Source organism: Callithrix jacchus, chromosome 9 (assembly GCF_049354715.1).
Source record: "Callithrix jacchus isolate 240 chromosome 9, calJac240_pri, whole genome shotgun sequence".
In the NCBI taxonomy this organism is placed as follows: Eukaryota; Metazoa; Chordata; class Mammalia; order Primates; family Cebidae; genus Callithrix; species Callithrix jacchus.
The window spans coordinates 7,677,045-7,690,922 of record NC_133510.1 but is presented as its reverse complement, the minus strand read 5'-3'; the positions used below and the strand labels follow the sequence as shown (position 1 = coordinate 7,690,922).

Sequence of the window (13,878 nt, the reverse complement as noted above, 5' to 3'; positions counted from 1 at the left end):
AAGATTCTAAATTCCATGAACCTCTTCTGTTTGTCCCCATACCCTTAGCTGACATGACTGCTTTTTGCAATTACTACCTCTGTGGTACATTCCTTTGGTATCTTATAGCATAAAGATATAAATTACACCATTGTTTTCACATCCATATGCTATTTTACACACATGTTAAATTTTACACCTTATTTTCTTTCATCTTATCCCTTTAAATAAAGGCTAAATTATACATAAGTGTTAGTTCTTATGAAATGTAAAAGATCTAAACTAATTTGCCTTTATCATGCTCATGCTTGCTCTACTTTATCCAAGGAGCAGTGCCATAGAGAGACCGAGAGATAGAAGATGAGAAACCCACATCCTTCATGATCTGGGGAAAAATATCTTCTAGAAAGCTAAATCTCTTCATCTATCATAACTCATATAGAGTTGCTGCAAATATCCAGGAAAGCATTTATGTGGAAGCATTTAGCAACCGTAAGTCAGTGTAAATTAGTTCCATTATTGCTACCAAATGTGACTAGATGGTTGAAGGGAGAGATGATGAAATGAGAGGTGAGAGGAGAAAAACAACTGGAGAAAGTATTCTAGAGTGTTCTACCCACTCAGAAATAGAACAATATATAGTTTAAAACATACATAATATGGATCTCTACTTTTCCCCCTTCTATTCAACTCAAACCCTCAGCCGATGCACAGATCCTTTTTACCAATGAGACAGGAGCCATTAACAGACAGCAAATAGTGTTTATTGCAGACTTTCCAGCTGACTCATGTGAAAAAGGCACTATGAAAATTAATGACTCTAGATAATTTCTCTAAATGATTTATGTTAAAATATACAACATCCTTACATAACATCTGTTTTATATATGTGAAATAACATTTAATGACAAAACTTGCGTTTCCAAAAATAACATTTGTTGAAGGTTAGGTATCTTTCTTTTCTCTATGTGGAATCTTTCACAGGATTAAAATATGTGTAAATTAAGTGCTTCTTATTACCAGAAAGGCTTGACACAGATAAACACATAAAATGGCCCCATTTCCTTTTAACTACTAATATCGATATTCAGAACTGAGGCTTTCATTAAGCAAAATACTGTAATTGCACATCGACGCAGACTACTTCCTTTGCTAGATTTTCAGCAGACATGACCTCTTTCCCACTTGTGCTTTCTCATATATAAGAACACAGTATACATAATAAGCAGAATATAAACTAAATCAAAATACAAGCTATACAAGGAATTGCAATCAACAGAGCCATGACAAACTGTCTTGAGAATGCTCCATAGATTGATATTTGCATGTCCAAGGTATGGCTGTATTTTACAGTTCATTCAAACGTTGGCATTAAGAACTTTAAATAAATCTGAATATTCTTCCATTGAGTATGTCAGAAAAGAGACCTAAGTAAGCAGAGGCTAGCCTACAGTGAGCTACGCCCTGAATGACAGACACCATGTTCACAGACAAAATCAAAACTGCTTAGATTTTAAATCATGGACAATATTGTTGCCTTGTTGCAGTGAATAAATCCGCCACTATCTAAACAATTCCTGCTTATACACTGGAATGGGGATAAAATAATTACTCTAAAAGGAAAACTTTACCTTGGTAAAGTAGGAAAAATACTTTCCAAGGTCAAAAAATTCTGTTTAAGTTTTTTTCAGTTTTAATAAAAATGATGGGCCTAGAAGCAAATCCTGTGCTCACTTAGGTTTTCATGGGGTTTTTTATGGCGATAAATTACTACAAGAAAAATGAATCTGACATTCCCTTCAAGGCTTCCTTAAACAAAGCATGTTGAAAAAATGCCAAAAACAATGGAGTTTAAAAACAAACAGATTAGTGACTGCTTCCTTCATCAAAAGATTCCACTCCCGAATCACTAGCAGCAGCACTGATTTTTTCCTGTCGTCTTCTCATAATTTCTTGTAACTCGGAGCTGCCACTGCTATCCTGAAAAAGAAGCAGTTCAGACAAGGTGGTTACTGGTTTGTGTAGGCTGCAGGTCATGTAATGAAATGGCTCAGGATAAAAGTATACTGGGGTTTTCTTCCAGGATCTCTTTAGGAAAGCTGATGACTGTACTTTTTAAGAGAAGCTTCTGGACTTCATTAATATATCACATTAATAATTTTTCATTTTGTAAAGTCAGTTAAGGCCATTCACTCACTAGGTTTCTCATCTGAACATGATAAAGATAAACCAATAATGTCTGTGTGGTACTCCAGGTTTGCTGAGAGAAAGAGCATTTGTGTACAATAAGTACAGTCACGTGGAAAATTATCAAAGAACTCTTTTTGGGTCAAGCAGGATACTGATCTGCCTTTAGAAGATTTTAACTCAAGCCAGAGGGAGCTCGGAATTCACCCAGTTTCCTTTCCATGTAGTTCTGACCCTCTGATCATTCTAGCTTTTCTCCTTTCCCAGACCCTCTATAATCCATGTATTCTCCTCTTCTTCCACTCTTAACAACAGACGTCTGGCCACACAGGTAAATAATCTAATAGATAACTAGATCCAAGAAAAGGGTGAGGCGGAAGGTAGCTGAGCAACATGAAGAACGTCCGGTAGCCAGCCTCTGCCTGGGTTCCCATCCAGGGAACAGGAAGACAACAAGAAGCAAGAGGCCATCCTGAAGTGGGTGGTGACAGCAAATGACAATAATGATAGGCAGGTGTGGGATAAAGGAATTCAGAAATTTTAGGAATATGAAATTTTCTAACATACCTTTAAGAAGTAATTATACACTCTCAACAAAATTAGATTATAATGGTAATAAAACTGCTTGAGAAGATCTATAATCCTTATTAATATTCAACGTATGGAAAGCAGTCAAATCAAACTTCAATATGCAGCCTTCGAGATCAATGTTGTAGGGAAAAACCTCCAAGGGAAATATAATTTCTCTCGATTTAGAATGGCTATGGGGTGATATGCATGAAGTGATTTTACCCTGAATTACTTAACTGTGGAATTTATAGAATATACCTGCTAGAGTTGATTATGTATCAATTTCATGCCAAAGCCTACATTCTTTCATTTGAGTCCAAGTATGATTTTCATGAAACCATTAAGAGCTGTGAGATGAAACAGTTGGAAACTACTACCCGTACATAGCCCATTTTAAGGCTACAATAGGATATTGGAAACCTAAGTATAAACCAATGTAGAAAACATTGCCTCTCCTGCTTTCATACAGACCACTATAACTAAACAATTACTCTTCAGGGCTATTTTCAGTGATCTCTACCTAATGGATCTTTCCCGATTATTTAGAAGTATTACTAGATTTAACACACACAGCCAGAGATTTATAATTTTACAACCTATAAACCATTAGAATCTCCAAACTAAATATTAAGAATAGGCAAGAGTTTGGGCCTCTTAAGGCACTTACTCATTCAGAAGCTAATTTCCATTATTATGTCACAATTAAAATTCCTATAGAAATAGTGAATACATACAAAATAGGAACATTATGCTTTTTGTTAAATGTCCAAAAGTATGTGCTCAAGCTTCATGTCATGTGAGCATTTATAACAAATCAACCTTCCTGCAAATGTCAGTGACACATTTACAAAAGCAGAGTTAAATTTAATTCCGCTCTGTTAAGAAAGGGAAACTGGCTCATACGGACATAAACAGTTGTTTTCAGAGCTTTCAATTTGCAGAGAAACACCGCCTGGGGTTGACAAGTCATACCTCTAATGCAGCTTTTTGCACAGTGATTTGGCTAAAGACTCTCGCCCCTTCAGGGCAGACTGATCTCAGTTCATCCTTATTGAGAGAGAAGAGCTGTGCACCATTTAATACTCCAAGACTATTGACAGTCCTAAAAAAAGGAAGGAAAAACAAACTGAGCACTAAAAATACTGCCTACTAACACATTTCTAAGTGTTCCATATCCTGGAACCCTTATTAAATGCTGCTAGAGTCTCCATAGTCAGGGCAGTAACAAGGTTCTTTCATGATGATGGCCCTGAGGCCACGCAGATGATTAATTACAAAGTATCAAAAAGGAGCCAGTCAGGGTTAGTATCATTGTTTAATACCAATTCCTTGTGATTTGGTGCTTCATAGAAGGTATAGTAACCTGGCAACTGACTAACCATTGTACCTCATTTTCCAGTCAAGCTGGGTAGGTAAGTTTGTAATATGCCAAGGCCCCTTGAATATGTATTATTCTAATAGTTCATTGTGTCAAATACACACGAAATGTTTACAGACTTTTAGATAGATAATAGAGCCTTTACCATGGGTTTATTAAAGGAAAAGCTCTATTAAGATTCTAATTCATGCTAGGTAACATTGTCTATTTTTTATTTGCCAGAGACAGTATGTCCTGCAGCAGGAGGAAAACTTATGCTGTGTATGTCCCATGTGGCCCAGGGAGTCCAGCTAAGACCACAGTCCTACCTAGCTTAAGTCCTAGGTTACATTAGAGTAATCTGATGGAGAAAAGAAGCTATTGGGCCTTAAAGCTGCCAACAGTTTGCTTAAGGAAACAATAATGAACAGATACTACCACTTGAAAATGGGGTGGCATCAAATGATAATTATTTCTGCTTATTTCAGTTCCTTTTCAGCAATAAATAGCTATAGCCATTCCTTGAGTATGCAGTCTGAGCCCTTATGTTTTTAAAGAGTTATCTGTGACATCTAAATTGAAAACAGCGCATGGCACAGAATTGTGAAGTATTCACAGAGAGACTTACACAGGGTTGAATCCCTTTGACTGTAACCATGTCTTCACATCTTCTGGTGTGGAGTCGTAAGTGATATTGACAACTGGCACATTCTGCCGTGGCACATGGAATTTCTTCTGAGCGGCACTCCGACCAATGGTCAGTCTGTGGATGAGTTCATCTTGCACTTCCTCCATCTGAGATTTCCTTCCTAGATACCAACAGGGAGAAGGTTCTTTTCGAAAATCTCTAATACATCACCCTCTCTGGAACCCCTATCTCTATAATCCTTTGACCCCAGCAGGACCTACAATCTAGTGTTCCTACCATCTTTCCTCACTTTTATCCTCACCTGGTATAAATTCCACGATCAATTATTAAAATAACTCCCTGGCTCTTCTCTAGTCCCTTCATTGTACTCCTTTGGCAAAACCCCAATCTTGGTTAAATCTAACTTTCTCATATTCTGTGCCTGCACCTGCACAGCGGAATATAATACGACGATGCTGAATGATCTCATGTTAAATTCATGATTATGAACCTTAACTTGGCTGTTAACGCTTCCTATCATAATACACTTCCTTAGACTGGTGGCTCTCAACTGGGGACAATTATGACCCCAAAGGACATCTGGGAATATCTGAGGCACACTTTCGGTTGTCACAACTGAGGGAGAAAAGGGGGAAAGGCTGCTTCTGTCATACCGTGGGGTTTCTGCGATGCACAAAACATTCTATAATGTCAGTCTCTCCTGCAGCAGAGAATAAACCAGCCTCAAATGTCAAGAGGGCCTGGGTTGAGAAGTCCTGCCTAAGGTTATGTAATTGCCCACTGTCTTAGACAAGCATTGAATATATTCTACTTTCTCTACAAACCTCTAACCCTATTCCTCAATTCTCACTTGAGCTGATGATCTCATTTCCTAATCTATGAATAAAAGAGTTAGAAGAGAACCTCTGTTCCCCTAGTAGTTCTTTCTACCAGCACTTTCCCCATATGCTCTGACTGCCTTCCTATTGTGTTATAGAGGAGCTGTTTCCCTGCTTCCAAGGGTAACCCTCCATGTATGCACTAGGCCTCAATCCTCTGCCTATTCATATACTCTGTCATTTCTCCCTTACTTACCCTGTTACTAATTTTCCTTCTTCACTGAATCAGTTCATCAGCATGAAAACACGCTATAATTTTATGATTTCTGTCACCTTATTTAAACAAGCCCTTTTTTTACCATGTTCCTTCCTAGCCACTGTCCATTTATCTGCTCCTTTTATAGCAAAATTCCCCATCACCTCTATCTGGCATTTCTCCCCATGTTATCCCTCCCCAACTCCCTACCCCTTGCTGTCCCTCCCCCATTCTCCTGCAACAGACACCAGTGTGTGATGCTCCCCTCCCTGTGTCCATGTGTTCTCATTGTTCAACACCCGCCTATGAGTGAGAACATGTGGTGTTTTTCTGTTCTTGTGTCAGTTTGCTGAGAATGATGGCTTCCAGATTCATCCATGTCCCTACAAATGACACGAACTCATTGTTTTTTATGGCTGCATAATATTCCATGGTGTATATGTGCCACATTTTCCCTGTCCAGTCTATCATCGATAGGCATTTGGGTTGGTTCCAAGTCTTTGCTATTGTAAATAGTGCTGCAATGAATATTCATGTGCATGTGTCCTTATAGTAGAATGATTTATAATCCTTTGGATATACACCCAGTAATGGGATTGCTGGGTCAAATGGAATTTCTATTTCTAGGTCTTTGAAGAATCGCCACACTGTCTTCCACAATGGTTGAACTAATTTACACTCCCACCAGCAGTGTAAAAGTGCTCCTATTTCTCCACATCCTCTCCAGCATTTGTTGTCTCCAGATTTTTTAATGATCGCCATTCTAACTGGCATGAGATGGTATCTCAATGTAGTTTTGATTTGCATTTCCCTAAAGACCAGTGATGATGAGCATTTTTTCATATGTTTATTGGCCTCATAAATGTCTTCCTTTGAAAAGTGTCTGTTCGTATCCTTTGCCCACTTTTGAATGGGCTTGTTTGTTTTTTTCTTGTAAATCTGCTTTAGTTCTTTGTAGATTCTGTATATTAGTCCTTTGTCAGATGGGTAGATTGAAAAAATTTGTTCCCATTCTTTTGGTTGTGGGTTCACTCTAATGATTGTTTCTTTTGCTGTGCAGAAGCTCTGGAGTTTAATTAGATCCCATTTGTCTATTTTGGCTTTTGTTACCTATACTTTTGGTGTTTTACTCATCAAGTCCTTGCCTATGCCTATGTCCTGGATGGTTTTTCCTAGGTTTTCTTCTAGAGTTTTTATGGTGTCAGGTCTTATGTTTAAGTCTTTAATCCATCTGGAGTTAATCTGAGTGTAAGGTGTCGGATGGGGTCCAGTTTCTGTTTTCTGCACATGGCTAGTCAGTTTTCCCAACACCATTTATTAAACAGGGAATCCTTCCCCATTGCTTGTTTTCATCAGGTTTGTCAAAGATCAGATGGTTGTAGATGTGTCACATTGCATCCGAGGCCTGTGTTCTGTTCCATTGCTCTATATCTCTGTTTTGGTACCAGTACCATGCTGTTTTGATTACTATAGCCCTGTAGTACAGTTTGAAGTCAGGTAGCATGATGCTTCCAGCTTTGCTCTTTTTGCTTAGAATTATCTTGGCTATGTGGACTCCCTTTTGGTTCCATATAAAGTTTAAAGTGTATTTTTCCAGTTCTGTGAAGAGGGTCATTGGTAGCTTGATGGGGACAACGTTGAATCTGTAAACTACTTTGGGCAGTATGGCCATTTTCACGATATTGATTCTTCCTAATCATGAGCATGGAATGTTTTTCCATTTGTTTGTGTCCTCTCTTATTTCCTTGAGCAGTGGTTTATAGTTCTCCTTGAAGAGGTCCTTTACATTCTTTGTTGGTTATATTCCTAAGCATTTTATTCTCTTTGTAGCAATTGTGAATGGCAGTTCATTCTTCATTTGGCTCTCTTTAAGTCTGTTATTGGTGTATAGGAATGCTTGTGATTTCTGCACATTGATTTTGTACCCGGAGACTTGGTGAAGTTGCTTATAAGTTTCAGGAGATTTTGGGCTGAGACAACGGGGTCTTCTAAATATACAATCATGTCGTCTGCAAATAGAGACAATTTGACTTCCTCTTTTCCTAATTTTCTTTTTCTTGCCTGGTTTCTCTGGCTACAACTTCCAATACTATATTGAATAGGAGTGGTGAAAGAGGGCATTCTTGTCTAGTGCCAGATTTCAAAGGGAATGCTTCCAGCTTTTGCCCATTCAGTATGATATTGGCTGTGGGTTTGTTGAAAAGAGCTTTTATTATTTTTGAGATACGTTCTGTCGATACCTAGTTTATTGAGAGTTTTTGGCATGAAGGCTGTTGAATTTTCTCAAAGGCCTTCTCTGCATCAATTGAGATAATCATGTCGTTTTTGTCTTTGGTTCTGTTTATGTGGTGAATTACATTTATAGACTTGCATATGTTGAAACAGATTTGCATCCCCGGAATGAAGCCTATTTGATTGTGATGGATAAGCTTTTTGATGTGCTGTTGCAATTGGTTTGCCAGTATTTTATTGAAGATTTTTGCATCTATGTTCATCATGATTATTGGCCTGAAGTTTTCTCTCCTTATTGAGTCTCTGCCAGGTTTTGGTATCAGGATGATGTTGGTCTCATAAAATGATTTGGGAAGGATTCCCTCTTTGTGGATTGTTTGGAAGAGTTTCAGAAGGAGTGGTACCAGCTCCTCTTTGTGTGTCTGGTAGAATTCACCTGTGAATCTCTCTGGACCTGGGCTTTTTTTGGTTGATAGGCTATTAATTGCTGCTTCAACTTCAGACCTTGTTATTGGTCTATTCATGGTTTTGACTTCTTCCTGGTTTAGGCTTAGGAGGGTGCAAGTGTTCAGGAATTTATCCATTTCTTCCAGGTTTACTGGTTTATGTGCATAGAGTTGTCTGTAGTAATCTCTGATGGTAGTTTGTATTTCTGTGGAATCAGTGGTGACATCCCCTTTATCATTTTTTATTGCATCTATTTGATTCTTCTTCCTTTTCTTTTTTATCAATCTGGCTAGCGGTCTATTTTGTTCGTCTTTTCAAGAAACCAGCTCCTGGATTTATTAATTTTTTGAAGGGTTTTTTCGTGTCTCTATCTCCTTCAATTCTGCTCTGATCTTAGTTATTTCTTGTCCTCTGATAGCTTTTGAGTTTTTTTGACCTTGCTCCTCTATCTCTTTCAATTTTGATGATAGGGTGTCAATTTTAGATCTTTCCTTGTTTCTCATGTGGGCATTTACTGCTATAAATTTTCTTCTAGACACTGCTTTAAATGTGTTCCAGAGATTCTGGTACGTTGTGTCTTTGTTCTCATTGGTTTCAAAGAACATCTTTATTTCTGCCTTCATTTCATTATTAATGCAGCCAACATTCAAGAGCCAGTTGTTCAGTTTCCATGAAGTTGTACTGGTTCTGAGTTAGTTTCTGAATCTTGAGTTCTAATTTGATTGCACTGTGGTCTCAGAGACTGTTATGATTTCCATTCAATTGTATTTGCTGAGGAGTGATTTACTTCCAATTATGTGGTCAGTTTTAGAGTAGGTGTGATGTGGTGCTGAGAAGAATGTATATTCTATGGATTTGGGGTGGAGAGTTATGTAAATGTCTATTAGGTTTGCTTGGTCCAGATCTGAGTTCAAGTCCTGGATATCCTTGTTAATTTGCTGTCTCGTTGATCTGTCTAATATTGACAGTGGAGTGTTAAAGTCTCCCACTATTATTGTGTGGAAGTCTAAGTCTCTTTGTAGGTCATTAAGAACTTGCTGGCCGGGCGCGGTGGCTCAAGCCTGTAATCCCAGCACTTTGGGAGGCCAAGGCGGGTGGATCACGAGGTCAAGAGATCGAGACCATCCTGGTCAAAATGGTGAAACCCCATCTCTACTAAAGATACAAAAAATTAGCTGGGCATGGTGGCACATGCCTGTAATCCCAGCTACTCGGGAGGCTGAGGCAGGAGAATTGCCTGAACTTAGGAGGCAGAGGTTGCGGTGAGCCGAGATCACACCATTGTACTCCAGCCTGGGTAACAAGAGCGAAACTCCGTCTCAAAAAAAAAAAAAAAAGAACTTGCTTTATGTATCTGGGAACTCCTGTATTGGGTGTGTGTATATTTAGGATTGTTAGCTCTTCTTGTTGCATTGATCCTTTTACCAACATGTAATGCCCTTCTTTGTCTCTTTTGATCTTTGTTGGTTTAAAGTCTATTTTATCAGAGACTAGGATTGCAACTCCTGTTTTTTGTTGCTCTCCATTTGCTTGGTAAATCTTCCTCCATCCCTTTATGTTGAGCCTATGTGTATCCTTGCACATGAGATGGGTTTCCTGGATACAGCACACTGATGGGTTTTGACTTTTTATCCAATTTGCCAGTCTGTGTCATTTGACTGGGGCATTTAGCCCAGTTACATTTAAGGTTAATATTGTTATGTGTGAATTTGATCCTGCCATTTTGATGCTAGCTGGTTGTTTTGCCCATTAGCTGATGCAATGTATTCATTGTGTTGATGCTCTTTACCATCTGGTACGTTTTTGGAGTGGCTGGTACTGGTTGTTCCTTTCTATGTTTAGTGCTTCTTTCAGGAGCTCTTGTAAGGCAAGCCTGGTAGTGATGAAATCTCTGAGCAATTGCTTGTTCGTAAAGGATTTTATCTGTCTGTCGCTTATGAAGCTTTATTTGGCTGAATACAAAATTCTGGGTTGAAAGTTATTTTCTTTAAGGATGTTGAATATTGGCCCCCACTCTTTTCTGGCTTGTAGGGTTTCTGCTGAGAGATCCACTGTGAGTCTGATGGGCTTCCCTTTGTGGGTAACCCGACCTTTCTCTCTGGCTGCCCTTAGCATTTTTTCCTTCATTTCAACCTGGTGAATCTGATGATTATATGCCTTGTGGTTGCTCTTCTTGAGGAATATCTTTGTGGTGTTCTCTGTATTTCCTCGACTTGAATACTGGCCTGCCTTGCTAGGTTGGGGAAGTTCTCCTGGAAAATATCCTGAAGAGTGTTTTCCAGCTTGGATTCATCCTCTCCATCATATTCGGTTACACCTATCAAATGTGGATTAGGTTTTTTCACTAATCCCATTTTCACTAATCCCATTCTTAGAGGCTTAGTTCATTTCTTTTCACTCTTTTTTCTCTAATCTTGTCTTCTTGTTTTCTTTCCTTGAGTTGATCTTCAATCTCTGATATCCTTTCTTCTGCTTGGTCAATTCAGCTATTGAAACTTGTATGCTTTGCGAAGTTCTCGTGCGGTGTTTTTCAGCTCCATCAATTGATTTATATTCTTCTCTAAGCTGTTTATTCTCATTAGCATTTTATCAAACCTTTTTCCAAGGTTCTTAGTTTCTTTGCATTGGGTTAGAACATGTTCTTTTAGCTCAGAGAAGTTTGTCATTATCCACCTTCCGAAGTCTGTATCTGTCAATTCATCAGACTCATTCTCCATCCAGCCTTATTCCCTTGCTAGTGGGGAGTTGTGTTCCCTTGTAGGAGGAGAGGCATTCTGGTTTTGGGTGTTTTCATCCTTTTTGCACTGGTTTCTTCTCATCTTTGTGGATTTATCTACCTGTGGCCTTTGTAGTTGGTGGCTTTCAGATGGGGTCTCTCAGTGGACGTCCTTTTTATTGATGATAAAGTTATTTCTTTCTGGTTTTTAGTTTTCCTTCTAACAGTCAGGCCCCTCTGCTGTAGGATGGCTAGAGGTCCACTCCAGACCCTGCTTGCCTGGGGATCACCTGCAGCAGCTGCAGAACAGTAAGGGTTGCTGCCAGTTTCTTCTTCTGTTATCTTTGTCCCAGATGTCAGCCTGAGCTCTCCTTTATGAGGGGTCTCTTTGGATATATGGGGGTCAGGGAGCTGCTTGAGGAGATAGTCTGTCCCTTATAGGAGCTCAAATGCTGAGCTGTGAGCTCTGTTGTTCTGTTCAGAGCTGCTGGGCAGGTACGTGTAAGTCTGCTGCAGTGGAACTCATAACCACCTTTCTTTCCCAGGTGCATTGTCCTGGGAAGTTGGAGCTTTATTTATAAGTTCCTGATGTGCTGCTGCCTTTTTTCAGAGATGCCCTCCCCAGCGAGGAGGTAGCCTAGTCATTGTCTGCCAGCAGAGGTGTTGCTGAGCTGGCGTGGGCTCTGCCCAGCAGCTGTGTGAACTTCCTTGCAGTTTTGTTTATAGAGGTATAGTTAGAACTACCTCAGTAATGGCGGTCTGCCTCAGTGATGGCAGACTGTCTCTGTAATGGCAGACTGCCTCGGTAATGGAGGACTGCATCAGCAATGGTGGACTGCCTCGGTAATGATGGACTGCCTCAGTAATGGCAGACTGCCTCAGTAGCAGTGGACAGCTTCGGTAATGGCAGATGCCCTCCCCCACACAGAGCTGGACCATTCTGGGTCCAGCCGTGAAACTCTCAATCCAGAGCATTTCAGATTGCTGGTCTTTGTGAGGGTGGGACCCACCAAGCCAGATCATCTGGCTCCCTGTTTCAGCCCCCTTTTTTTCAGTTGAATGGGCAACTCTGTCTCCCAGGTGTTCCAGGTGCCAGTTGAAACTGCAGCCCAGATTTGTGTGAGTTTTTGTGCAGAGAATCACTATGCCAGCTGAAACAGCCATGCTGGAGACTCATGGCAGTTTTCAGCCCGGGAATCTCCTGGTCTATGGGCAGTAAAAACTCATTTGGAAATGTGGTGATCACTCAACCTCTGTGTTCTTGCTGGGAACTATACTCCAGAGCTGTTCCTATTCGGCCATCTTTCTGGTTTCTCCTTTGTTGTTGTTGTTGCTGCTGTTCTTTTTGAGTCTTGCTCTGTCACCAGGCTGGAGCACAGTGGCGTGATCTCAGCTCACTGCAACCTCCACCTCTTGGGTTGAAGTCATTCTCCTGCCTCAGCCTCCTAAGTAGTCAGGACTACAGATACACGCCACCATGTCCAGCTAATTTTTGTATTATTAGTAGAGACAGGGTTTCACCATCTTGGCCAGGATGGTCTCGATCTCTTAACCTCATGATCTGCCCACCTCAGCCTCCCAAAGTGCTGGGATTACAGGCATGAGCCACCGTGCCTGGCCAACTTAATCGTTTTTTAACCTATCTTCTTTCATTAAAATATAAGCCTGAGGAGAAAAAGGACTTTTCCCTTTTTTGTTTGTACTGTAGCCTCAACACCTGGAACGATGCTTTAATTCAATGAATACTTGTTGAATAAATGAATGAATGAGACATTCTGCTGACTTTTTCACCAAGAGAGACTTTGAGAATCATCATGTACAAACCCCTTAAACAACCAGACAAGGCCAAAAACAAAGAAATGATCTGTCAAAGTCACATTTGAATTAGCAGAATAATGTAGCTAGAACTGGATCTTCTGACTCAGCACAGGGCTGTTGTATAGGCAAAGTCATTAAAACCACCTTTGATTACCTTCCCTAGCTACTCCTTTATTCCTAGCCATTTATGCTAATGGAAAACCTGTGTATATGAACATACTGTCATGACAAAAATAGGAAAGACATAAAAGTATGGGAAGGGGAATATTATGTCTGCGTGTGTATTTAAAATATGTGTGTATATATACATAGGTACCTTACATTGTTTGCTTTCACTTTCAAGAAATAAGAACAGGCCAGGAGCAATAGCTCATGCCTGCAATCCCAGCACTTTGGGAGGCCAAGGCTGGTGGACCATGAAGTCAAGGCTGGTGGATCACCATCCTGGCCAACATGGTGAAACCATTTCTCTATAAAAATACAAAAATTAGCCGGGCATGGTGGCATGCACCTGTAGTCCCAGCTACTTGGGAGGCTGAGGCAGGAGAATCACTGGAACCCAGTAGGCGGAAGTTGCAGGGAGCCATGATCACTTCACTGCACTCCAGACTGGTGACAGAGCAAGACTCTGTCTCAAAAAAAAAAGAAATAAGAGCAAAAACCTGATATGATATGATACAATATAGGAATCTAACTAAGTTGGCAAGTGGCAATGACCTGGTCACTAAGGGAGCTTTTTGTGACCAACGTTCTATGATTTTTTCTCCCCTAGGGAAGGGGTTTTAGAAAATGTTGGCGCCCCTGGGAAGTAAGGGAAAGTGTGAATAGTTAGTGTTATTTCAGTCTAAT

At 40.0% G+C, this 13,878-nt stretch overlaps 1 protein-coding gene across 12 annotated transcripts in view; it reads right to left on the bottom strand.

The window, feature by feature from the left end:
• Nucleotides 1-721: 721 nt before the first annotated feature.
• Nucleotides 722-13,878, bottom strand: part of EPS8 (EGFR pathway substrate 8, signaling adaptor) — a 246,782-nt gene continuing 233,625 nt past the window's right edge. For 9 of the 12 annotated variants that reach the window (XM_035255264.3, XM_078338267.1, XM_078338268.1 and 6 more), the window contains 3 exons: nt 4,722-4,902; nt 3,709-3,838; nt 722-1,959 (listed from right to left, as the gene is read on the bottom strand). In XM_035255264.3, coding sequence (XP_035111155.1) covers nt 1,846-1,959; nt 3,709-3,838; nt 4,722-4,902 — 425 coding nt within the window. In that variant the 3' untranslated portion in view covers nt 722-1,845. The remainder of the gene's footprint in view (nt 1,960-3,708; nt 3,839-4,721; nt 4,903-13,878) is intronic. The other 3 variants (XM_078338273.1, XM_035255267.3, XM_078338272.1) reach the window with 1 other exon arrangement.